At 46.0% G+C, this 26,530-nt stretch overlaps 2 protein-coding genes across 2 annotated transcripts; one reads left to right on the forward strand and one right to left on the reverse strand.

The window, feature by feature from the left end:
• The first annotated feature begins 2,351 nt into the window (after nt 1–2,351).
• Nucleotides 2,352–8,283, forward strand: LOC126539571 (uncharacterized). Its single transcript, XM_050186454.2, has 4 exons — nt 2,352–2,694; nt 3,721–3,929; nt 5,864–6,167; nt 7,887–8,283. Exons 1-4 carry the CDS (start codon nt 2,464–2,466, stop codon nt 8,211–8,213), a joined length of 1,071 nt encoding a protein of 356 aa, XP_050042411.1. The 5' UTR covers nt 2,352–2,463; the 3' UTR covers nt 8,214–8,283.
• Nucleotides 8,284–12,300: 4,017 nt separating this feature from the next.
• On the reverse strand, nt 12,301–25,352 carry LOC126539396 (excitatory amino acid transporter-like). The gene is made up of 4 exons (XM_050186217.3): nt 23,258–25,352; nt 19,837–19,966; nt 16,371–16,505; nt 12,301–15,370 (listed from the first exon to the last, which is right to left on the reverse strand). Exons 2-4 carry the CDS (start codon nt 19,935–19,937, stop codon nt 15,247–15,249), a joined length of 360 nt encoding a protein of 119 aa, XP_050042174.3. The 5' UTR covers nt 19,938–19,966; nt 23,258–25,352; the 3' UTR covers nt 12,301–15,246.
• Nucleotides 25,353–26,530: the final 1,178 nt, after the last annotated feature.

Consider the following 26,530-nt stretch of genomic DNA (forward strand, 5'->3'; position numbering starts at 1 on the left):
GACACAGTGCCGAAGTTTTTGGGGACGTGTTCGGATCATCATCATCAATGTGCAAAAGAGGGCGACGCAAGCACACGGTCAAATCACGGATGGGCATGGAAGATATTTAGCTGCAGCACGTCAGCGTACATCGGAATTGGCGCTCCAAACGATCGTCATCATCATCATCATCATCATCATATTTTATGTCCACTGCAGGACGAAAGCCTCTCCCAGCTACCTCCAATTACCCCTGTCCTAAGCCAAACGATTACAACTAGCGCCCCGCGAATTTACAAATTTCATCGCCCCTCCTAGTCTTCTGCCGTCCTCAACTGCGCTTCCCTACTCTTGGTACCTATTCTGTAACCCTAATCGTCCAAGTTATCTAACCTGCGCATTACATGACCTGCCCAGCTCCATTTTTTTCTCTTCATGTCAATTAATCGGCTATACCTGTTTGCTCACTGATCCAAACAGCTCTTTTTCTGTCTCTTAATGTTATGCCTAGCATTCTTCGTTCCATCGCCCTTTGCGCTGTGCTTAACTTGCTCTTTAGTTATCGGTCTACGCATACGTCCCAACCCTATCGAATTTTTCGTAAAGCTAACGAATGAGCTCCTTTTACAATTTTACAAATGTTGTATGAAGTTTTCCGAAAAATAAATTATGTTCACAAGAAGGTTTCATTCATTGGTGTTCGAACTATCCGTTGGGAGCCTTCGCATTGTGAAAGAATTTCAGGGGGTCCCTGCTTCTAAAACGTCTATACAGACAAGTTCCGAAAGCACGCCAATCTAGCAACAGCACACTCATCGAAAAGATCACTTTAATCTAAAAGCAATGTTTTGCTTGTCAATCTCTGTTGTTCCACGTTTGGTGTTACTTGTGTTCTGAGTCGAAAGGCAATTAATCATTAAGAAAGTGCGTATGTATCCCTCACAAGGCGTGTGCTCAGAGCAAGCTATAGAGAAGAAAACAAAAACGTGCAACTACATTCTCCGCCTTCCCTCCTCTCTCCCTCTCACTGCCGCGACCAATGGATTTTACGAATTTTAGAGTTCACAGGTTGGCAAATATATCTACGTGTTCTTGTTGACCCTGCTATGCTTCGAGGTCCCGAACGCTTTTGCCTTAATTTTTTTTCCCAATTCATCGCACACTCATTCTATTTTTCATAACATTATGTGGATACCAAGCCACGCAGGGATCAGGGGCAACGAAGGGGCAGACAGCCTAGCTCGAGGGATGACCAGCCGAGCAGGAACGTCAACCGCCCCAGAAGGGCCACATATCAACTGCGGGAACAGCTATTCAGAGCTATTAAACCTGTATAAGGGGCTAGGATATCAATATCCCCCATCACATAAAGCATTAACAAAGGAGGAGGCCGCAGGATGGCGGAGACTGCAAACGGGCTCCTTCCCAAACTTACACATACTAAGTAGGATGTTCCCCACGCAGTATAGCGCAACCTGTCCGTGGTGTGGAGCTAAACCAACATTATACCGCATTACATGGGAGTGTACAAGAAACCAGGCATTCCACAAACACAAAACACCAAGTGCGGAGCAATGGGAGAGCTGGCTCACCAGCCGCGAGCTAGAGGCTCAAAGAGCTCTAATAGCGCACGCGTGCGAGGCGGCCTGGCTCAGTGGAGCCCTGGACTAGGGGCCCATCCATGGCTGAAGAGGACCCAAGTTTCAAGAATGAAGACTTCGGCCTCGACCCGCTAAAACCTTAAAAGAGTCAATAAAGTTTTCCATTCCATTCAAGGAAAATTTATTCCATCAGTCGCACTCGTCCCAGCTTCTGTGCTGTCCTTTAGATCGGATCCGGTGGTGTTCGCGAACTAACGTTACGCCGAAAATGCGAGTTCTAAGACCAGCTGCTGTCTTGTCTTGTCTTGTGTCCCAGACAGTGGCGCGTACCCACTACGGGGGATTGGCCAAGAAGCAGGCGGTTTTCCGTATGGTTAGAAGTAGAGAGAAACTAGATTTGTATAGTGGAGCGTGGGACGATAGTACTGTAATTTAGAAGTGTAATTAAATATTGTTAGGAATTCCGATGTCTCTCAAACGTTCAGCAGGAAAACTTCAGCATCGAATAGCTCAAGACACGAGAAAAGTTGCAGTGTTCGTTTATGCACTGGTGACAAAATGACCCAAGGTGATGTGAAAGAGGTGGGATACAAATTGACAAACTGGAAAGTGGGTAAAGTTCTCAAAGAATGCCAATCCCACTAAAAGAAATATAAACGAAACTCCACAATCGTTCTTAATGTTCTGCCGCACCCTTTTTGGCCAGCCTCCCGTTGTGGGCACCTGTCAATGTATGGGATCATCATCATCAACACTGGTAAACGCCTGCACGCGTGGAAGAAGACGACGACAACGAGAAGGCGCAATCGCGGTGAAAGAGGCCGTAGTACAGTAGCGTCTATCGAAGAAGAGAGCGGCAGCAGCAGCAGCCTAGTGGCCCGCCATGTCGTCGGCGACATCGAGCGAGACGTACCTGCACTCGCACAGCATCACGCACACGTGGACGGTGCACAACTGCGGTAAGCTGAGGCTGCGCAACAAGGTCTCACTCTGCAGCTCACCCTTCCCGGCCCAGTGGGACGAGCCACGCTTCCAGATATGGCTCACCACGGACGTCGACTACTACGGCTACGAGACAGCATCGTGCTTCATCGAGACCAAGAGCACACTACAGGTATAGCCTCTTCGCAAGTTCCGACCTTAGTAACCCCAACAGAGCTCTTTTTTTGAGGGTCATGAAGTCGAGTACGAATGCTATTCGCATCATTCCTAGTATCTGCAGTGCGAGAACTAGCGCCCTTGGCTAAAGGAGTAGTCTCGGCGCCATGACGCAACGTTAGTGAGCTAGCAATATATCTGCACGCTTAGCCTTGCATTTCCTTTGGTACTGAAGGTCTTGTCCAAATCCATGCTCCAGCCATGGGGCCCTCCGACTACGAAAAACAGATTTCGAATGCTATAATTTTGCTGTAGCTTACTGGGTTACGTCTTTCTTATTTGACCCTGTTGATTCGTTCGCAATGTGAGTAATAATGTTTTTGCGAGTAGCATGTGCCGGAAGTTATTGCGGAGCCTGAAACACGACATGGCCGCCGTCACGATTCGTAGCTTCCACATCTTTTACGACCTTGACTTAGCTGCAGCATAAACTTTCGCACAAAAATGTGTATATGGGAGCTGCAAGCATAGAGCTTCAGGCATCACTGGCGGCTCATGCGTGGATTTCTCTAAACAACGTCCTTCGGGCTTCAAAGGCTTTGTGACTTTGGTAATTGACAATTTTCATTAAGATATCGTACTATGAATGCAACAGTTCGTAATTGTGGTAGGCCACTCGGTCCGCAGGCTACCAGGAACAAGAAAAAGACCGCACGTACGATTAGGAACCCCTGTTTCAATGGAACAGCGAACCGTCGGGTGCGCTCGAGCTGTTTAGACTGTTTCCGTACACAGCATAGTGCCACCAGCAACCCAGCACCTAGTAAAGAAACAACACAGCGCGTTCCACAATGTAGAATATGCAAGTATAGGCAAAAATCTTTCACTTCGCAGAAATTTTCTGGTTTGCCAACACCAGATCGCGTACTTCCCGTTGACGAGAGTGAGATTCCATGTGCTATGGTCTTCTTTCGCAAGGTAGTTTTTAACCATGTCTTCGATTACCGCAGTATCTTTGCAGTTTGTTACCGTCACCGCGCAGGGCTCGTACTCTCTGGCACTGAGGGATCCCACGGGACGGGACATCGCGCAAGTCACCTGCAACACCAAGACGGCGGCGCGCATCACCTGCGAGAAAAAGTGCCTGGTGGGGTTGACCTTGAACGGCAGCTCGGCCAGCAATGCCTCGGTCGCGTCCGCTGCCTGCGCCGGTGACGACAACGACCGCTACGCACTCGTCGTCCTCTTCAGGTGTGTGTCTCCATCCGGGTCTTTAACTAGAGACCACGTGGTGGTCCCAAGATATGCTCCCCCTCGAACACTGGGCATCTCTGCCTTATTCTCGTCGAACCCGCAGACCACGCAGGGGTACAACTGTTTTTCAAGTCAGTTCCTATTACCGGCTCATACGTTACAAACGTGAAAAACTCATTTTTTGTTTAAAAACACGGTTAGATGCTGAACGCAGCTCCTCCATGTAAGTAGAGAAAGTGACCTTCTAGTAATCCTTGTATTAAGAACTACTTTTATCGGTCTAAACACAGATATGACGTAACGCCACCTGGTAGGTTGACATGTTCAGGTCGGCATGTGGTTGTCGGCAGTTGGATTTTCGCGTCAACTCGTTTTGTTCGGAATGTACTTTACGGGTGCTTTCATCGTCCGTGACGACACAACAGTCTGGACCAAATTGACGGACATTTTCGCAAAATCTAGAAATAATGCGCTTAAACCAATTCCATACAGTTACTCGTACATCTGATTTTATATCCGATATTACTATCTTACGCATCTGCTTCTGAGTTAATTTTTCAAAGGTTTAAAAGAGTGGTACCAAGTTGGGCACCAGGAGATTGACGAGGTTATAACGGGGGGGGGGGGGGGGGGGGGGGGGGGGGGGGGGGGGGGGGGAGGTAAGATTTTGCTTCTCCAATCTTCTGAGCTGCATCCCTACGCGAACGCCAGAAGCTTCTCGACGTAATTTTCTGTGCGCGCAGACGTCATAAGTTTCAACTTTTCGCCACTAATGATTCGGCACACTCACATGGCAGGTGACTGAGCCGTGCTTTCAGAGTTTCTCTATGTCGTCTTTTGTCCCTCTTCCGTACGTTAGCCTACACTGCGTTCATGCATTGCATATCGACTGTCTTTTATGTTAACAATTTTTATGTACAGTGTAGCTCATACACTACATGTGCGCTACCTGCGCAGGGCCCTGTGTATGACCTGGTCAGACTCTTACGCTCATTACTAAGGTAGGATGCGAAAATAAACTGGACATGGACATGCAATGCGATCGCACACTGCAACAGACAACGCATTACGTCGCAGCCGGCACGCTCTTTCTTTTTCAGATTGCGCGATCGGATCCTTGCGCGCCAGTTCGTGCCGAGTTTCTTGAGACTAACGGCGTCTACTTTGACCCGCATGCTACTGAAAAATGGCAAAGCTGGAGGAAGTCGGCGTCTCCTTTACAAGAATAGCACGACCGAAAATTCCAAGCTGCCCACATTTGATTGCAGTTGCCTTAAGAAAATGATGACGATTACGACGATGTTCGAGTTATTGCGCACCTAATTTGGACTTGCTGATAGAAATCGATGATGTTTCAGGGTTGGTTGGTTGGTTACGAGGGACACCGTAGAGGAGGATTTCAGATTAACCTTAATAATTCGGGCCACAAAGAGTTCTTTAACGTGTACCTAAGCCTAAGTACATAAGCGTTTTTGCATGTTTCCCCATTGAAATGCGGCTACCACGGCCGGGAGTCGAACCCGCTAGTGCGTGCTCGGCAACAGAACGTCATAGAGCCACCACGCAACGACACCGGATGATCGAAACCAATGGTAGTAGAGAGCTTTAGTTTAGGGGACGCAAGCGGCTTGCGCACGCAAGAACTAGGGGCCCCGGTACTGCGCATGCGCAGACCGCATATGTAGGGGCCTGAGCATGCGCAGTACCGTCGCCCCTAGTTCGTGCGTCCGCAAGGCGCTTGCGTCCCCTAAACTAAAACTATCTAGTGCATTCGAAATGGCAAAACGAGGCAAGAACGACATGATTCCTGAAGAGTCCCGCAAATCCCGCTAGAACAAAGGCATGATCCGCCAGCTGCATCCTTCGTCCGACCACGACCGCGTTCAATCGAGCGACGCACTCAACGAGGCCAATGGCGGTGGTGAGCGCAGGTTCGAGTACATGACGGACCGCAACGGGGGCCAGGACGAGTGCCCGGGCAGCCCGCTGCTGGGCCAGCTGCCCGGTCTGCTGGAGAGTTCCAGTTTCGGCGACGTCGAGATACGCGTCGGCCAGAAAAAACTGCGCGCCCACGGAGACCTGCTGGGCCGGCTGTCGCCCGTGTTCGCTGCCATGCTCACCAGCGGCACCACCGAGGCCGTCAACCGCGTCGTGGTCATTGAGGACCTGTCCTACGACGCCGTCCGACAGCTGCTCGAGTTCCTCTACGCCGGCACGCTCAGCGGAATTAGCCAGGTGCGCCGGACGGGGCGGGCATTATAAGAACAACGCTCAGAACAAGCAGTGCGCAAGACGTCAATTCAGGCCTCCGCGACAGCGAGCGCCAAGGATTTGTTTTATAAATTACTTAATGAACGTGTATACACTATTGCAGAGGAAAGCTCGTAACACCCCGCTGATAAAGTAATATTATTGTCTGCTGCTCCAAAGACAAGCACAACAGTGACTGAGGCGTCGTGCTCTTAAAAAAATTAATAAGAAAAAGTAAATAAACGTATGGTGCAACACTGTAGGCACCCAGCGTACTGCAAAAGCTAACCGAAACGTGATATTCACCGGCAAAGGAACGCTCCGTAAGCTGGCGCCATTTCGGACTTGACCTTTGTTTTATATACAGCGCCTAACACAATTCACAGACATATCTAGACATCCGTAGGAAAACTTACAGTCCGCTCTGACAGTGCCACAGCGGGAACTATTGCGCGAGCGCATAACGCTCATTCCGGCATAGCAGACGCAGGCCGAACGGTGACCTCGTAGCTGGCTTATTTGTCATTTGGCAGCCAAGCAGACAGTGCGTCGTTCACGTTAGTCAAATACGCGTTTTCTGCAATGCCTCTCCACTAGCGTGTGAAACGTGAGCCGAGCGGCATGGTAAAGCGACGCTCAGCTAAAGCTGTCTAATATATGTTTGTCTTTCTCGTTCGCATAGATTCTCGCAGCTTTGTAAATTGATGAATTGGTGATAATTATAATTACTCCCTGCTGCTAATATTTGGGTGCATATTGTGTTGCCCATAACAGTGCTCAGTTTGTTCGCGGGCACGAAGCTATATGGCACAGAGCAAAACGGTAATGGCAAAATAGTGACTCAGAAACGCACGAAGCAGTATCACACAATGATACCGAATTCGAAGGATATTCGGGGACGTTAAACAAATCTAAGTGCTATGCGAAAAACAGGAGTAAACAAGGAACCACCTAAATCAGTCAACTTACCAGTGAAGCTCAAGCGAAGTACGGCGTATAGAATAATTTGAGTTTTTGATAATAGTACACATACAGACACATTAGTTTTTATAAGATTTCAGTTCTCATTCATATGCAAACGAAGCTAATGACCAGGAAAGCAAAATAGCAAAGCGGTGTTTCTCGCTGTTTCGATCCAATTCGAAACACACTAATATATGAAAACACACGCACAAAGTTAACGCACTTCCGCTCAAGCACATATACATCCCATTCCTTTTCCTGCACTTTCTTTAGTTTTAGTGGCTATTTGCTATAGCAATTGAAGTTTAAACATTTAAAATAAATTCAGGTATTTTACGTGCCAACACCATGATATCATCATGAGGCCCGCCCTAGCGGGGGACTCCGGATTAATTTTGACCGCCTGGGGACTTGTAACGCGCGCCCACGGCACGGAACACAGTCGTTTTTTGCATTTCGCCTTCATCGAAATGTGGCTGCCGCGGCCGGGATTTCATTCCGTGATCTTGCGCTTAGCAGCGCACCGCAACAGTCGCTAGGCAACCACGGCGGGTGTGTTTGAAGTCAGATTATGCGGTACTGAATGACAATGGAGCACAATACCATAGACACTACTGCGGCGGTTTGCTTCGGAAAGAAAGTTAGCGTAACTACGGCACGCACGGCTGCGACAAGCAGTTACTACGCGCCTGGCTCGCAATTCAGTTACACGGACATCGCTGTTGTGCGTGCACTTGACAGGGCGCGGTGGATCTGTACGTGGCGGCCGACAAGTACGGCGTGGCGTCGGTGAAGGCCGCGTGCGCCCGCCAGCTGTCCAACGCGCTGGCGCCGGACAACGCGGTGCGCGTCTTCGAGCTGGCCGTGCGACATAGCGACAAGGAGCTATGTCGGGACGCGGCGCGCTTCATCGACGCCCACCTTCCGGAGGTGCAGGCGTCCGACGCGTGGGACGCGCTGCTGCGAGACGACCTGATGGCGCTGGCCCTCTTCAAGTCCGCGTCCCGATACCAGCCAAGGCAGGGACAGGGCGTCTCTTCCGCCTCAAGCTCCACCACGGCCGTCTGACGAGACCGTAGCTGCTGCTGCCGCCGCCGCCACTGGAGCTCTTTGAGGACAGAATAAATGTGTGCCTCGTATCCCACATGATGTTTCAAGCGGAAAACCAGGGGCGACATTCTTGAGCGATCACTTTCGCTGCGCCAGGATAGCGAGCTTAGCGCACTGTACATACCAGGAACGCTGTCACGCGAAATGTCGCGAAAGTGATCCCATCCGTGAAAGTTATCGCATGAGAATACCGCCCCAGATCACACGCGTATCAGCCGGGATTTCAATGCGGGCATCGTGCTGCGTATATAGAATGTACTCTAACAAGGCTAACAAGGCAAGGCTATCCTAACGCGGATACTCCAGCAGAACTAGGTCTCATGTCACTCACAGAAATCTGCGCACCTCCACGCCGCACTTATCATGATGGTCGAAGACATCATGATAAATATTCAAGGTATAAAAGTCACGACACTTACTCTTCCTAACAGCTATGTCGCGGTACGCGTCTACGCGCATAAATGAGTGTACGCATACTGGCGAATGTCGAGATGTGTGTGTGGTTAGTGACGGTTCTTGGCAATATTTTAGGCAAGACTTCCGGGAACAAATGTATCACTACATCAGTACCACGTAAAGAAAGCTAGTGCTTAATTATTTCCTCATCCGCGAATTTATCCATATGACGAGCACGGCCTGTTAGTGGGGAAGCTATTGAAAGTAGTGCAGCAATTTTTTTAATGGAATCGGGCACGAAACACCATGCCACAGTCGAAGGTAGTAATCTCGAAACATCTCGTGTGGGTTTCATTTTTATGGTTCATCTTGCTACACGATCGCCGGCACAAAGTTTACTTCTACGTAAATATAGATTGCGAAACTGTGCTGTGGCTGCGCGACCCACTTTCGAAAACGACCCGTGGCGAAATATCCGCAAGTACTGCTCCAAAACGAGTGCCACTCGGAAGCATGCATCTACAAGTACGCTGTCCGACAGAGGCAGATAGTGGGCTTGTCCTGCACACGCAACATCGAACGCGTGACGATTCTTCTTCTATCGGAGTTGTTATGGCACACTTTTGAAGGCGCATTCTGAATTGAACTGTGCGATAAGCAAAATTAATTGCTTCCCTTTTTGGAGCTTGCAGAGGAACCAAGAACAAGCACAAATTCATACTTGCGACGAGCTTTATTTCCCGCTAGGATATTAGCTGCTGTTCTTTAAACAAAAAAAAGTACGCTTTGTCTTGCTTTCCTTTCATTTTTTTGTATCTACTAGCTGGTAAAAATAACTTTAAACGCGATAGCGCACTGCTCAGTAAAGCCATGTGAAAAACTACCGGTAGGTAGTCGGCTTTCCCGCAGTGTGCTTAATTATCAAGTTGGCCGTTCCCGTTCATTGATAGTCTGCCCTATGCGGAAAAACTAGGGCTGCACATGATACACATGTATGCATTCTAGTTTGCGAAAATAATAACTAGCCGGGATCCATTGACGAAGGTCACGTATGTCGGTTAGACGGCATCAATGCTACCCCACTTCGAACAAGTTGTAATCAAGACTGCAGTTACGTCCAAGGTCTTTCGACGGCCCAGAGGCCATAATCACGCTGCTGCTGGTGTTAGTTTAGGAGCCACAAGGATCTATTTTAAGACTATCTACGACAGATGAGGCTCCGCGAAGAGTCTGGCCCACACGGGAGTTATCTGTAATCTAGTGGATAATCTTTTTTTATTTAATTACGTGAGCACATGGTGTTGCGGGAAACGTGGCCATGCAAGCCTGAATGCGTCTCGAAGAGTACGAATGAGCACGCACATTTAACGCGATTAGTAAAGTGGATTTCAGCCTACTTTTTAAGCAGAGAACAATTCGTTGTTTTTAACAATCATTGTTCTGACAAGCTTACAGTTCACTCTGGCGTCCCTCAGGGCTCTGTTCTTGGGCCTCTATTGTTTTTAATATATACTAATGATATTGTGTCTAACATTCCTGTGAAAATTAGGCTTTACGATGATGATTGTGTCATTTATACAGGAGTAAGAAGTGTCTCAGATTAAATACTACTGAATAGCGCGTTGCAAAAAGTTTCTGCACGGTGTGAAGCATGGCAAATGTCCATTAATTTTGAAAAAAAAAACTGTATTGATGAGGATTACTCACAAAAAGAATGCCTCACCGTTTGATTACAGTATTAATAATGTGACACTTGCAGAAGTAACAGACTATAAATATCTAGGGCTCTGGGTCACTAACAATCTCAGCTGGAACAAACATTGATTTCATAACGTGTAACGCTTTTCGTAAATTGTTTTTCTTAAGACGGGCATTGCGGTTATCCACTCCATCAGTCCGCCTCCTTGCTTACAAATGTACTGTTTTGCCTACCTTAGATTATGCTGCTATCATTTGGGACCCATTCACTAAGACTAACATAAACAAAGTAGAGAGGGCTCAAAGGAGGGCTGCTCGATACTTATATAATTAACGTCGTACATCGATAACACATCTTTTAATTAAAGCTGGTCTGCCGACAATAAATGAGCGAAATCGTTCTGCAAGACTTAAATTTATGTACCAATTAATTACAGGACACTACAGAACTGAACTCGCCCATTTAGTTGATTTTTCGTCTGGGTACACGACCCGACAACGACATCAGCTAGCTTTAACTCCTTTTCGCATCCGAAAGAACTGTTTTAAATACTCATTTCTTCCACGAACTATTACCGATTGGAATAACCTCACTAACAATGAAGTGTTGCAACTGTCACTGACGTTGTTCGCACAACAAATTACCTAGTTTGTGCTACTGCATTCCATCACTTTACTGTTCTATTGTGCACTTTATTTTTACTGTTTGATATCTTGTTCAAATGTTGTATTCCTGATGCTGGCTGCAGAGCTTCAGCCTGCACGCTTATTTCTTTTGTTTACATTTTGCCAGTTTTGTGAAACTGCTTAGTTCTTTTTCGCACCCTGCTATAATCCCGATACCGAGATTGCAGTATCAATACATAAATAAATAAAATAAAATAGCGATAACATGTCGCAGAAAATCCAGCGTCGGCGTCCCGCGTAGGCGTTGGACGTAGCTTCGGCTAGAAGGACTTCGAACCAAATTCCGAACCACGCATACCCAACCACTTCTCTGCCACCAAAGTTGCTCATGCCTTGTCTTTCATTCTTTGCAAAGTTATTCCTCGGAATTTTGAGAACGACAGCCCACAAACAAATGTCATGTAAAAAAAACGCCAACAGCGCATATCATTTATGTTAGCTCTTCTCAGACTGAAATATTAGAAGTGCGAAGCGCTATCAGTAGATCGACCCACGCAAGAGGCCGCGTTTCTCCCAGAAAGCTTGCCTTCGTGCATAGCGTTCGCAGCCAGCGTTTCCTGGTAAACGCTACGGCACACATAAACTGCAGTTGCCGGGAAGCATGAAAAGCAGTAAGGGGTCTTTGAACGCTATCGCGTTCCACTCTTACAGACGAAGCTTAGGCGTCCTCCAAATTTCGTCTAGAATATGGATCTGTTTAAGACACGGCGATTTTAGGCCTTTTGGACATGATCTGATGCTCCCTTTAGTTAACAGGAATCGGACGGTGGTCAACGCAATGTGTGTCAAGAGCACTTTGCCCCGAAATACAGCTAAAGGATTTATATAGCGGTTCACACAAAATATCTTATGTTAATGATACATAGATTGCATTACCACTACACAAAAAACCTAGCGGGTGTTTGCAGGCATCGTAATTAGCATTGGGGTCATTCGACGTCAAATCAACCAGCGTTTTTTTCACCGCCACAGATACAGTTGAAAAAAATTCACACGTTTGTTGAAGTTCAAAACTCATACTCCCAGTTTATTTTTCTATCTAGAAATTTTTGAGGTATCTGACAAAAATTTATTGTTGTTCTTGCCCAGCTTAGCTAGAAGGCACCAATCAATATATATATATATATATATATATATATATATATATATATATATATATATATATATATATATATATATATATATATATATATATATATATATATATATATATATATATATTACATATATATATATATATATATTATATATATATATATATATATATATATTGCACACGGAAATTGTATCCAGACATTCAGGTGGCGTGTATTTCAAGAAAATGAAGTGGTTTCACTGCCAACATGGCCATTATTTTCACATTTGTGAACACTTCGAGTGCTTTCGGTACCGGCAAAAGCGAGTGAAATTGCAAAGTTTGAATGTTTTTCTTGCAACGCAGGAAAGTCCAGAAGCCACAATGCAGATATAGAATGGTAGCCCGGTTGACATAGTGAAACATAAAAATATTTGAAGCTCTTAAGGTTTAAGGTTCAGCAGATCGCTTGAAAAGAAGAAACGGTAAATTTCCAACTTTTTGCAAAAACTTTGTCTTCAAGTTCAAAAAAGGTTACTTTGTTGGTCGGCCTGAAAATATATGCGATACATCATTACGTAGCCCTACGTATTTCCTATGCAAATAAGAAGTTACAAAAAAGGTACTTTTCAAACGTGACAGTTCTTTTTTAACGTTCGTACGTGGATTGCGCAGACAACGTAAATATATATGAAGCCTTGTCGTCTAGCAAGGACAAAGTGTTTATAAAATGAGCCCGAGAAACCATTCAACAAACTGTGACTGGCTTTTTTCTTTAATTTTTTTTTTCGATACAAAAGGAAGCGATGCCAAGCGCTGCAGCCTGGACTCATATTTTTGTTTTCTTTCAATGAATGGGAAATGTGGACGTCAACCACGTCCGAGCAAATCAGCCCAAACAGGCCAACACCAGAATACTTTGTTCATGCCCGTGTAGGCTTTCAATTGTAATTATGAAGGTGTTTTCTACTTGCATCGTTTCATGACACTCGGTGGGTACCAGGAAAGTGTACTGCTCCCTGCACACTGTATCACATGTCGCGATGCATGTGCGACATGTCATTTAAGGAGCTTTGCGTGAACGCGATATCAGCACTCTTTCTAGATTTACTGGCTACTTATGAGCAAACATTTCTTATTCTGAACTGTATGAAACGTATTTTTAAGTCTGCAGAATTTAACACGTCTTACTATTTCTCGTCAAATGGCTGCATGGCTCGCCTCAAGTACACCAAACACAAGCCACACTGCTTTAGAGCGTGCGTCTCTTGGCAATAAAACGCAGACTACCGCTTCCCTGTCATCTGCTTTGGAGACGAAGCCAACTTTGTCGTCGGTTCCGGCTGGCAAGCTTGGGAGCACATCGGCGAGAAGCCAGTGTTGACGCAAAAATTCGAAAACTAATTCATGTTTAAAAAATACCTTTTCGTAACTTCACACATGCTGAAGGGGAAAAAAAACAGTCACAAAACACAACGAACAAGAAGAGAGGTTCACACCACAACGTCCTTTGTATTTTGTGACTGGTTTTTTCCTTCAACTATGTACCAACTGGCCCGGATTTCAACGCTTCTTCACACATGCATAGCAGACTTGTAGGGCCACCCAATGACGTATCACATATATGTTTAGGCCGAACCACCAAAGCTACTTTTCTAGCCTTGAACACGAAGCTTTTTGTAAAACAAAAAAACGATAGGAATCGACAGTTCGTTTTCCTCATCAAGAAGAATCGATTGCGATGTGCGCGTCAGCCGAGTTAAGGTTTCTAGCACACGGATGCTCAAAGACCTCTGGCACAACTTTCTGCTCCCCACATCACTAAAACATTACGGTCGCTATTATGTGGTATGAAGGAATACACCTTGTCACTGGTTTCTGTAGAATACGTTCTATAGCTCACGTTTCCACTGACGGATCAGGATCTTTTAACGCCTCTACGGATGTTTTCTAAGTTTAAGTTCTTCACGTTCCTCGAAGCGTTAAACTCGACCACAGGAAAACGCCCACGGTTGCGGAGGTTGTGGCCATCCGCGAGGCAGTTCACTTCATCGTCTACGAGCCGCCTCGAAAGACGAACGAAAACAGCCCCAAAGGACATTGATTATATTTTAAATAATGACTTGGTTGCTCGTGTGGCCGGGCTATACGAGTCAGCAGTGAGGTTTGAAGAATGGGCGCATCGCACGCTATTTTAAAGGGCTTGGAAAAATTTTGGAATTTATTGGAATGAGCTAGCCAACAGGAAGGTCAAGTCGACCTTCGGCAAGCCTGCCATATCGATGCCCTATTCAATGGCAGGCGCTAGGCGTACGTTGTCTCATATTTGTCAAGTCCATCTACTTTACCCGGAGCTATATACGTAGATTACACGACATCATTCAACATCCAGCGAAGCCGCGTAAGCCTTCCAGACTTCATGGCAATGCAAAGTGCCTCGTTTCGTTGTGTGAGGCAACGGAAGCAAGCTCAGGAGCGGAGAAATCTTAGCGAGTTTTGCAAGTACAGCGCATTTAGACATACGCTGGTCAAAATATCCCAAACCAAATCCGACGGCACTACCTGCAAGCAGTGGGCCTTCATCCCACGAGACAACCGGACCATGATGCTTGGTTCTACGAGACCAACCATCGAGCGCTACTGACGTAGATCGCCGAAACCGGCCTACGTTTACACATTTAATCGTTTATGCTGTAGGGCAAGCTTTGTGGAGAACATAAATAAATACAGCGCAGTGAGCCAGGCCAGGCGCTACTCACTTCAGGCCCCGCAAATCCGTTATTCGTGAGGCACGGAAAATTTGGCAGATGTGTACAGCTCTTCATTCAATCAATTACTACGGTGGCGCGCAGCGGCAATGACATTCTGCTGCTGAGCATGTGGTCGCGTGATGGACTCCAGATTCGTGTACCACGCATCGGACACAAGTAAAATAAATAAAGAAAATTCGAAATTCTCCACTGCGGAACCTAAGCCCCATTGGTGCTTTGTAATATTAAACTCAATCAATCAATGACTAAATCAAGAAGTTTGCATTAAAAGTGTATAGAACTCTTATCACGGGTATCACATTAAACCACTGACAAGACGCCAGTGAGTGTTTCCTGGCAGTGCGCTCTCATCGAGAGGACACTACTAAGGCGGGATGTCCCTGTTCGCATCCTCCATGGTGGGCTGTTCTTCCAAGCCGCAATAGTGCTGCACCACATAGACGCTGACGAGACCCGTAAGCACGTCCACCACGGTCGCCAGGCGGCTTCTGCAAGACAACAAAGAAGGCAAGGACAGTAACGTTAAACAGCTAAGAAAGTTATTGTAGCGTGTGCCCTCTTGACAGCTGTCCTTACAGCACGACTGAAGTTAATGTGCGGAGCTTTGCGTTTATCGAATTTTTTTGAGAAAAATATACCCGTTTTGACACCTAGTTTCAAGGCCTAACACTTATCTTCCACCCCTCTGTCGTTAGAATTTCCCTCCGCACCACGCCAAGCACGCCGTTTCTTATCACAACACACGCCCACAACCGTCCACGAAAAATGCTAAAATACGCTATCAAAATCCTCCCTGCCGATGGCATGCAGCACTAAAACACATCTAACAAAGCCTGCAACTTTCAGGTACCGAAGCGCCACAGCATGACGAATATCAGCTTGCCGCAACCGCGGCTCCTTTCGGTGTTATTTTGCACTCCACGTACGGCCTTTCATTATTAATACTAGGCCTGCTCCCGTGTCCAGCTTCGTCGCGAGCACCTCGTCTCCCGAGCTGGTTTATTAGCAAGGTGTGCCAACTGCACCAGTCTGCGGGCTTCCCTCAAAGCACGAGCGTCATCGCCATAGCTGTCGTCCTTCAAGGTCGAATACATTGAAAACATGCAACACATCAAATTATTTCACTCACAGGTTTTCTGAGAACTGTGTCGAAGGTACGTCGACACCGGTGCTGCGTAAATGAGTCTTATGAGACCGCGTCTTCGTGAGCACAAATTGTTATGCCGCAGAGTTCGAGCCTCTGTATTCTACTCAAAAGCGCTGGCAAGCATAAAGAGCATTGATAAGAACAGCAGCTATTAAATTACAAATTTGACGGATACGTGATGCAAAGCAGTAGCAACGAGCACGAACCAGTCGTTACTGCCCATCAGCGCACGCAACCACGTCGTTTGCCATGCGAAATTAAAGTTGAACGCGCATTGTGGCCATAGCCTGAAAGGCTGCACTAAATGCAGCGGCAGCGACTATTTTTCCCAAAACACGCACACAATCCAGTCTGTGATGAAGAGAATCCCGATGGTATCCGTCGGCATTCCGACGGCTTCGTGGATCAGACGGAGCCTCAGGTAACTCGGACCGCCTGTCGTGGGCGCCGCCATGCTGCACAGCACAGACAGGGCGCTGCGACGCAGGCGAAAGACCTTGAATTACACAAGGCACCGAAAAACGTCGACGCTTATGGCACCCATTTCCAAATACTGTTTCTTTGTGACGCGCTGAAAATGCGATATATATATATATATAAAACCGCGACCGCTGATTCTCTCTTACGCATTGACGCCAGCACGTCGGTTTCAGAGAAGGAACGCAAATGACGTTTACCCCATTGCTAGCTTAAGTGGGGGTCATAAATCATATTGAATAAAATAAGCAATAAAAACTTAAGCCACCACGATAAGTGGTGCCTTAAGCGTGTCGGTTGCGGCACTTTCTTAAACCGAGGACAGCAGTGGTACATAAAACTCGGGCACCATTACACAGTATGTGAAAGTATAACACTATTGAAATGGTGCGCCACAGCAACATCATTGAACTGCACCACGAATTGGTTTTAGAAGCACGTCATTTGACATTTAACATTCACGTCGTCCTTTTGCTTAGTCCACTGGAAAAAAAAGGGTCGGTTTTACATGTTTATTGCACTTCATTCAAGCAATCAAGATGTAACGACGCGTAGTAAGGTGTGTATGTAACTTTTTCTTTAATTTCATAACTTTATAATTATTCGCAGATACTATAAATCCAGTTTGCGAAGTGGAAGTTAGTATCAATAATTTGATAATTGCTGTCAATAATTTTCCAGTGCGACAAGCAAATTATTTGGGCTTTTCTTTTTACAGTGGTACCACATCGCTCGTATCACCACTCTAGCTGCTTTCTCCCTTTCTTCTTTAATGTTTTTCAGCCGACTACCAGCTGATTAAGTTCAGCTGATATGATGTGATTCTTATTTTTCATGCTCTAAGGATCAATGCGCGCATAAATTTCGGCATTCCTTTTGTTTCCTTTATTCCTTTCCTTTTGTTTCATATATCAGATGAACATTGAAGTGACTTTGGAAGTACTACGTTGAAAGAAGAAAAGAAAGAAACCGGAAATATTTGCTAACTAATCAGCCAGTCTAACGAGAAAGTTAGAAAATTGATGTGGCTGGTACATGTAGCAGCCGGCAAAGATATAGTAATAGAAATTATGTTTTATAAATATACTTCGATAATAACTTCCAAACGAGGTTGCGTAACATAAAGTGGTACATGAGTCGTCACTATAACAGCGACTACTGCACAGAGCTACGCAGTTTTCGGTGAAAAACCAAAGCGAGACAACAAAGCACGGGCTTCGTTGGAATAGTAAAGAGCAAGGCGCTAAAGACCAGGACGGAAGAAGAACACAAACGACAGGACCTGCGCCACCCACAACTAAGATTATTTCCGCAACAAGCCTGCCTTATGTAGGTCAACCAAGCCGAATCACACACGAAACATTAGAAGTAAAATACAGCAATCCATCGACCACTTAGGAATCATATCTGGCACAAAAGACGAAATCAGCAAACAAGAACCACACCTGGGGCAGCACAGGAAGCAATTCATCGAGCAGTCATTACCAAGCCAACGGGGAGAATAACGAGAGATAAGAAGTGCCATTTACGCTTCACTATCAAACTATCCACCACATAACACCCTTCAAACACATAAGGACCAATCAGTGATAAAACCCGCACTCCTATGAGAATAATGACCAACGAATAACACGAAATAACATGAAGAAAGGGCGTCTAAAGAACAGCGTCTGCGTCAAATCTAAAATCTCTAAAGTCACTCACCGATAAAATTGATAAAACGTGTGACCGCTCGAAAAATGAACCATGTGACAAACGATGAAATGGACAGAACAGTTGAACGATCGGTCTAAGAAAGGTCTAAGAACAGCGTCTGCGTCAAAAAAAAAAAAAAGAAAAGAAAGGCGGCAAGAAACTTGTGAGCCACTAAAAATAGTCAACAAAAATAAAAATAAATAAATAAAAGGAAGACAGACGGACAAACCTAAATGTAATCACTCTAACTAAGCCTAAATGAAGCCTTCTAAAAAAGTAGTCTCCGTGTCACTAAGCACAATGGACGGCATGCTGATGCATTTGTTTCCCTCTTTCTCGCTTCCACAAGCTCCCGCTCGAACCCGTCTTTTCCACACTTCAAAAATTTAGTTTTTTCGAACTGAGGGAGGCATCAATGCAGCCTCTGCAATGCTCTACAAGGAAGCACCCTTCATTGTTGCGCAGATTACGACGATGTTCAATTGCACGCTCATTGAAACATCGACCTGTTTGCCCGATATAGGCGCAGCCACAGCTTAGAGGGATTTGGTACACGACACGTGTCCTGCATTCAGTGAACTTCTTGTGATGCTGAATTGAACAAGCCAGGCGTTTCTCTCGGTTCATGGCACAAAGCTTAGACAGCTTGCAAGGCGCCGAGAAGACAACCTGAACATTATTCCTGCTCGCCACTTTCTTAATGTTGTGCGATACCTTATGAAGGTACGGAATTACCGCAACAAAATTGCGTGAAACTGGCTCCCTGATAAGAGGCGGGTGCTTGAGTTTTTGGAGCATCGCTTCGCAGACAGCTGAAATCAGACATGGCGGGAAGCCTGCCTGTTGTAGTATATAAATTATGGGAATTTACGTGCTAAAACCACTTCCTGATTATGAGGCACGCCGTAGTGGTGGACTCCGTAAATTTGGACCACCTGGGGTTCTTTAACGTGCTCCTAAATATAAGTACACGGGTGTTTTCGCATTTCGCCCCATCGAAATGCGGCCGCCGTGGCCGAGATTCGATCCCGCGACCTCGTGCTCAGCAGCCTAACACCATAGCCACTGAGCAACCACGGCGGGTACCTGTTGTAGTCGTTGCACTTGAGCGCCAAATCTACTTGACACCAAATGGAAACAAGGCTTAGTTAAATCAGTTTGCAGAGAATTGGTAGCAATTGCGCGCTTTGCTGCGCGCTTTCTTCTGTCTTGGTCTTTTGCGTCTTGCTCTTTACTCATTCAAGCATGAACCAGCTATAGCCCAGGCAAGAGTTTTCTTCTTTGGAAGCAACCTCTAATTTAAATGCATTTCTTTTTCTGAGAAGAAAGACATGGCATGATCATAAAGACGACTGCGATAACACCAGAAGTTTCAGGTGGCCGATAAGACATCACGTAAACATCATAAAATGTCACAAAAATTTTGTGATTTTAGCATAAACGGCAACTTTCCAACTAATAATCAGGCTTAACCAGCAGCATACTTAGTTGACAAATGCGAAAAAGAGTTGCAACACATGATAAACTTCAGACTGAAGGCACGTCGAGAGTGACGCACACAAAGGAACAGGATACGATCGCTGCCTGAGGAAATGCATTCTGAGTTAACCAATCAGCCAATGCGCGGCAACCTACCAGACAAGCACGACCGTGCGAAGATCAACGTAGTCAGTCTTCGTCTGGGCGAAGAACAGGGCGCTGATGGTGATGTAGATTGAGGTGCCATCTGTGTTCATAACTGCCGCGATGGGAACCAGGAGCCGCACTGCAAACACAGGGTCGTAACAACGCGCTTCCTGTATCCACTACGAAGAGGTGGTCGGAAGGCGCAAGTTCACATTACTGGTCACTGCGGCCAAACCATCCAAGTCCGTCAGTACCCACGCCGGTGCAGCATGACACTCGAAGAGGAACAGGTTTATCATACAACATTGCATTCACTCTCGGTCGAACTTCCAGGCCGGAAGGAGCCTCGAGCTGGTGGCATCAGTCGGCAGTTGAAAAAGCAGGGGAAAGAAGCTAAGTGTTTTTCGTTGAGTTCCCTTCTTCCGCTCTGTTTTAACGTTAACGTGTTTCTGAGTTTTTCGGTATCTTCCTCAAAGTGTCGAACCAAACATCACTACTTCTTATTTTGATGATCGAAGCATGCCACTCTTCACTGTATGCCACTCTTCACTGTAGGCAACGCGACAAATTCAATTATTCAAGAATGGTAAACAATTACCCACCCGCAAAGCAACGCTTAGAGGCGAGCACACGTACAACGCAAGCACTTCTGTTGTCGCCTTTCTTTGTGCAAGTGTTTACAAGCCGCGCTCCAACCATCGAAGGCAAACAAGCTTCCCGGTTTTTTTATCTTGCTTAACACAAGCGAATCTCGATGAAAAGAAAATAAGCCTAGATTAACTCTCAACGACCTTGCCTTGACCGTGATAGCTAGAAAACGCCGCTCACGCTGATGATCATAGTGGTGGGACATTTGTGGTTTCGAATCTCAACTCCGCCATTTATTTTGAGTCCTGCATGTCAATGCTAAGAGTGGAAAGCCCTACACTACCGTGGTCACAGCAAACACAAAGAAAAAAAAAGGAAAGTAGCGCGCGTATTTTTTTTATACTCTCCACGTTGAGCAACATTAGTGCAGCTTCTTTTCGAACGCTTATACGGGGTGTCCCACGTAACTTCAGCCAAACTTTTAAAATATGGAAATGCCACGTAGCTGTACAGAACAAAGGTAATGTTGTTTGCCGTCGCTTGGAGATACTCATATTATTTTTGTTCATTCCTTGTGAATACAGAATTAATCTTAATGAACTTCTAGAATATTATAATTAGATTAAGAGTATCAATGAGAAAATTGATCAACATGAAAAACTCCCGATACAGCTCTCTGTTGCTCAATACGTGCGAAGCAAAAGTGTTTTTACGAGAGTGAAAGAAGCTCGCAAATGCACGCAAAATGCCTCGGGTGTTCAGTCGCGCGGCAATTTTTCGTGCATTCGCGGGCTTCTTTCACGCGCGGAAATACACTTTTATGTAGCACGTATTGAGCAACTTAAAATTGTATCGGGAGTTTTTCATGCTCCTCTAGAATTTTCTCATGGACACTGTTCAAGTAATTAAAATATTTGAGAAGTTGATAATTATTTAAGACTAATTATGAAATTAGGCGGAATCAAAAAGACAATCTAAGTTTCTCCAAGCGACAGCAAACAACATTACCTTGGTTCTGTCCAGGTATGTGGCATTTGCATAACTTTGAAGTTTGGCTGAAGTTACGTGAGACACGGTGTATATTGTTCAGGCTAGACAATGTGTAGCAACTGACTACGCACATCGCACATCACACATTCACATTCTCACGCGTACGTGGTGTTCCGATTAGCCTTTCCTGAAGCGTATTTGATTACGGCTCGCCATTTTGACTATCTTTTGCCTTGCTGTTTGAACCGACACGACGGCCCCCGCATGGAGACCAGCGGGAATCATACACAGGGCTTCTAGCAGACACTGGCACCGTTTGTCTTCTAGTGATGTTTACATGAAATTCCGCAGCCATGAAGATAATGTGACATTGAGGTGGCTACGTCGGCCGCAGGGATACGACTCCAGCCAACGCTGAGGCGAATCCTAAACTTGACTGCAGGAAGTAGCGCCATCTTTCTTCGCTCCTTTGTAGGAGTATAAAGAGGAAGCTTTAGTTCGGGCCCAACTCCCACGCCACCTATTCAAATACATGTAAAATGCAGAGGTGCTTTTCTGATATAACGCTTCAGCCGATTTTATTAAAATTTGTTAACTTTGATAAAGTTAAATTGTAGTGACACTTTAAAGCGAGATTTTTATTAGAACCTGAATTGTTTTTACAAATATTACCAAAAATCGTTAAGCCTGAAAATAAAAAGAAAGAAGATGAAAAACGAAGTTTACAAAGTCACGTATTAGTGGTATATTTAAGGGCGATGATAATAGTAGAGCAATTTGCCCGCTTTAAATGTAATATTGAATGTATTTGACACAATTGTGATATCCATTTTCATTCCAGAGTTACCGAGTTGTGAACTTGATAGTGTTGCTGTCTGAAAAGTTGCGATCTTCAATTTTTTATTACAAAAATCGACTGCCTAAATAACAGTGCCAACACTTATTATAGTTGAACACTTTTCTTTTTAAAAAAGGAGAAAGAACAAGTTTTGTCAAATTTGGTGTTGTGGTTGCTGAGAAAAACATTTCTCCGTTCCCATGTACTTAGGAGCCCGCGAGCCAAATCTTCCTCATAAGGCCGCGTTAAGCGCGCTGTGTTAGACTCCTCCTGTTCCCCCATATATTACAAAGTGCCAGTAGAGACACTTAGAGATAAGTGTATCGTGGTAACGTACAATTTCGCCGCTCTAGATGCAAAAAATGGATCAGAAACATAATATGCATTTAGCCTGCTACTCCGGGCCATCGGATTTCATTGCAAAATCACTAAAGTAAGATATGACGCTGCAATGAAGCAATGAAGTGCGTGAGCACAATAACTGTTTTTCTTTACATAATTTCAAACACATAAAGAAATAACTACCCTTTTCACTATGCGCATCGCCAAATTATATGGTAATAAGGCACACTGGCCGTGCGCAATTGCAACATTTTTGCATCTTCTTCGTAACGATCTGAAAAAGCGTTCGATGGTAGAAATTAAAGCGTAAAAGAAACCTAATTTCACCAAACACGAATTCGCGACGAAACAGCTATCTCCATGAACGTCAATACAACGATCCGCAAGGTCGCTGTAAGCATGCTCAATAAAGCTTACGCAAATCATGTACTGCTCTCACGTATAGTGCTCGGCGTACTGCTCGCATTTTGGTGGTAAACGGTGCCCACGCTAGCTGAATAGCCACGACAGTGGCGCACGCAGACACCAGCGCGACGTTTCGCTCTGGTGTTCTTAAGCGCAATTCTCTGGGACTGAAAGAGTGGCCTCCGAAACCGGGCAAAGCGCGCGCCGCGCCGCCAGGTCTCGGAGGCCCTACTGCTCCACGCTTTCCCACGTGGTGAGGGAGCGCACCGATCCTGGTGTCGAGGTTCAGGCGCTCCTCGAGCGCGGCGATGGCGGGCGGCACGGTCTCGCTGCTCGACGCGGCGCCGAACGCCACCGCCAGCGGGGTGGCCGCGTTCTGGAGCAGCCCGCGGAAGCTGCGCCCCGTGGCGGTGGCCAGCACGAAGGGCAGCACGACCAGCGCGTGCACGACCAGCGACAGCGCCACCGTGAACAGGTACAGCGCCAGGTAGGAGGCCAGGGGCTGCGGCGTCGGAGAAGGCTCCCGAGTGGCTTCGTTTCGTTCGTTCGAGAGTGCACGGTCGGCATATACCGCGGCAAATGGCGGCCACGACAAGTCACTGAACTAGGCAACTCGCGCAATAAACGGAAACAGCGCATATTCATCAGCGACAGTTGACAGAACATTCGCCTATAACATAAAGGTAATTTTTTTTATTTTATTTTTTTTAGGAATTTGATACATGAATTTGTTTTGAGTTCAGATGGCACATGCAACAATGAAGACGATCGAATTTCCTAAATTTCACGTGGTTTTATTTTATATTTCGCAGGCTTTCTATATAAAAAAAATTAGCCATGCAGCATGTACGTTGCCACAAAAAATTGGATTGGTCGTTTCTGAACCCGCTCCACAACACAACGAAATGAACTTGGCCTTAAAGTGAATATTAAACATTTCGCATAATTCATCTCAGTTCATGAACTAATTAAAGAGAAAATAAGAAGATACTCTAAGGAGCAGCACATGACGGCAAACCATATACCGTTGGTTTCATTCAGCTGCGGCTAACCACTTTCTTTTTAATCCTTGGCACATGTTACGTGGAACACCCTGCACATTCAGCGTGATCCAGCTCACTTTAGCCAGAGTTTCAAAATATGCAAATGCCACGTAGTTGGACAGAACGAAGGTAATGTTGTTTGCCGTCACTTGGAGATACTAAGATTATTATTTTTTCAATATAATTACATAATCAGTCCTAATTAATAATTCAACTTCTCAAATATCACGATTAGATTAAAACTGTCGATGAGAAAATTGTGGAGTAACATGAAAAACTCCCGATACAGCTTTCTGTCGCTCAATACGTGCTTTTCCGAGCGCGAAAGAAGCCCGCGAATACATGCAAAATTGCGGAGCGACTAGATGGATGTTAAATGCATTTTAACAGTTGACGCTGTATTATTTAAAACAGAATGAAAGTTTAACATATTATTATTCGACAACATAAATAATACATTTCTGTAAATCTGACGGAGAATTTAGAGCAGAAGAAAAATTGACGCACATTTCAACTTATACTTACTTCTTAGGTGATGCATCTATATTCCTTTTGCGAAAGTACATTCCCAGAATACTTTCCTAGTTTAAAGCCACGTGTAAGGTGTCAGGGTTCGACGCCAAAGTGCAGCCACCAGCACGCAGGTTTCAATAACAGCGGCGCGAGCTTCCAAACTTCTCTTTCCCATTGGTACATGGCGCCGTGGCGCTTTGAAAGGAAGGGTTTACAGCCTCAACCCACTCCCGGCAGAGGTCAACCGACCCAGCCCCCTTCACCGAGGGCAGTTGCTTCGTGTTGAGCCTGTCTTTTTGTGAAAGCATGTGTAGGCGTATATCTTCGCTGCAATCTGCCCCCTAAATTCTGGGTGCGCTAATGGGCTCGCGACGTGCCTTATGCACGCGTAGGACCTTAAATGAGGAGCACGCCATATAATAACAAACGTTCCCTTCTTTACAGCGTTGTATCCGTACCTTTGCAGAAAACCAGCCGGGACAAATTTTCAGTTTGCTATCGTGCGTCAGGTGACGACCAATGTTGAAGTGTTTTCGTGCACCAGTACAAAACAAAAAGAAAAAAAAGAAAGAAAGAAGGAGAAAAAATTTCCCTTGGAATACACAGCGCACGGCGCTCCATTGCGTCCGTGCTGAGCCACGTTTTGCTACGGGCCGATTCACACAACGGGCGAAAGGTGGACGAATAAAGCTCTCAACGATTTCAAGCGGGGACAACGAATCACGTGATGCGCATAAGCCATATTCCTACCAGTGTGGTGCCTTTAAATCGCGCAGCGCAGGTGCCGTTACAGTTTGATGCTGCAATACAATTGTACGCCGAAAAAATTAAAGCGGGGGGGGGGGGGGGGGGGGAGGGGTACATCCACGGCCCGAGCGTGACGCCGAAGGCCGTCATGCCCAATCGTCGTGCCTATACAGGCCAAGGCGTGCTATGGCCGGACGAGTCAGTTTGCGCGCCGGGTCCGTCCATCGCGCAAATAAGAGAGTATAGAAATACTACGCGGCCCACCCTCGCCCAAAGCCTGCGCCAAACGCACCTGCAGGTTGCGCGTCTGCACGACATAGGCTGCCGTGGCGAAGAACAGTCCGAACGGTGCGTAGAGTAGTATGAAGTGCGCCAGGAACATCATGGCGTTGCTGAGGCCGATGAAGAAACCCAGGAGCGTGCCGCTGCCTCCGTGGGTCGACAGGACGACGCCCAGCATGGCGCAGAACAGCAGCAAGCTCGCCTGGTGGGCCACAAGCCGCGACGAAGGGGCCACGTGCACACCCGTCTTGTCTGCCCGGCGTGGGGAGCAACGACGCCGCGCTCATGCATTTCGCAAGCCGCCGGGACGCGTTGTATGTCACCTTCATATACCCGCGAGTTGTGTGACATGAACGAGCGTACAGCAGTTCGATGTTATCCAGCAGCTGAATTTCGTGAAACTCGCATTCACGGAATATTTGTTCATTCTTCCTCACATATTCGTGTTTGTCGTGAAACAGAAGCCGGGCAGAAGAAAAAGAAAAGTTACGGGCTTCTCGATACCACAAAGCCAATAATCGATGCGATTCGCTCGTGTACCGGATCATCCTTCTTTCTGTCGCACATTTCCTGCTGTTGATGACCGGACACCACAATTTTCTCAATTCGCGTATTAGATTCATCGAGGTGCGTAAAGGTTGATAGGATAAAGCAAGAATCTTTTCAATACTATGGAGACGGCACGTTGCGTTGGAGTTTCATAATTTCGTTCGCTCTGTCTCTACGGCATCTTTATTTATTCTATATTTTTTTTTCCTATCGATACACTGACTGGTGTGACTGTTTTGTTATAACAAACTCGTCAGCGCTGCGGGTCGACGTTACTGCAGTCACAGTCAGATCTGTACTGCGTGGTCATCTGCGACCCAAAAATTCTCGAAACATTATCCACAATGCTCGACCTATGAAAGCAAGAAAGCCTACAGAGGCTCGTAAAGCTTATTCATGATATCTT

The sequence above is a fragment of the Dermacentor andersoni genome, chromosome 11 (assembly GCF_023375885.2).
Source record: "Dermacentor andersoni chromosome 11, qqDerAnde1_hic_scaffold, whole genome shotgun sequence".
NCBI classification, from domain to species: Eukaryota; Metazoa; Arthropoda; class Arachnida; order Ixodida; family Ixodidae; genus Dermacentor; species Dermacentor andersoni.

Bases quoted from the DNA above. Each gene is read 5' to 3' on its own strand.
- LOC126539571 (XM_050186454.2), top strand. From the start codon at position 2,464: ATGTCGTCGGCGACATCGAGCGAGACGTACCTGCACTCGCACAGCATC. The intron at 2,695-3,720 runs GTATAGCCTCTT...GTCACCGCGCAG, and splicing joins AGACCAAGAGCACACTACAG to GGCTCGTACTCTCTGGCACT. The intron at 6,168-7,886 runs GTGCGCCGGACG...TGCACTTGACAG, and splicing joins CGCTCAGCGGAATTAGCCAG to GGCGCGGTGGATCTGTACGT.
- LOC126539396 (XM_050186217.3), bottom strand. From the start codon at position 19,937: ATGAACACAGATGGCACCTCAATCTACATCACCATCAGCGCCCTGTTC. The intron at 16,506-19,836 runs GTAGGTTGCCGC...CCTGCGTCGCAG, and splicing joins CGCACGGTCGTGCTTGTCTG to CGCCCTGTCTGTGCTGTGCA. The intron at 15,371-16,370 runs GTGCGTGTTTTG...GTTGTCTTGCAG, and splicing joins TTCATCACAGACTGGATTGT to AAGCCGCCTGGCGACCGTGG.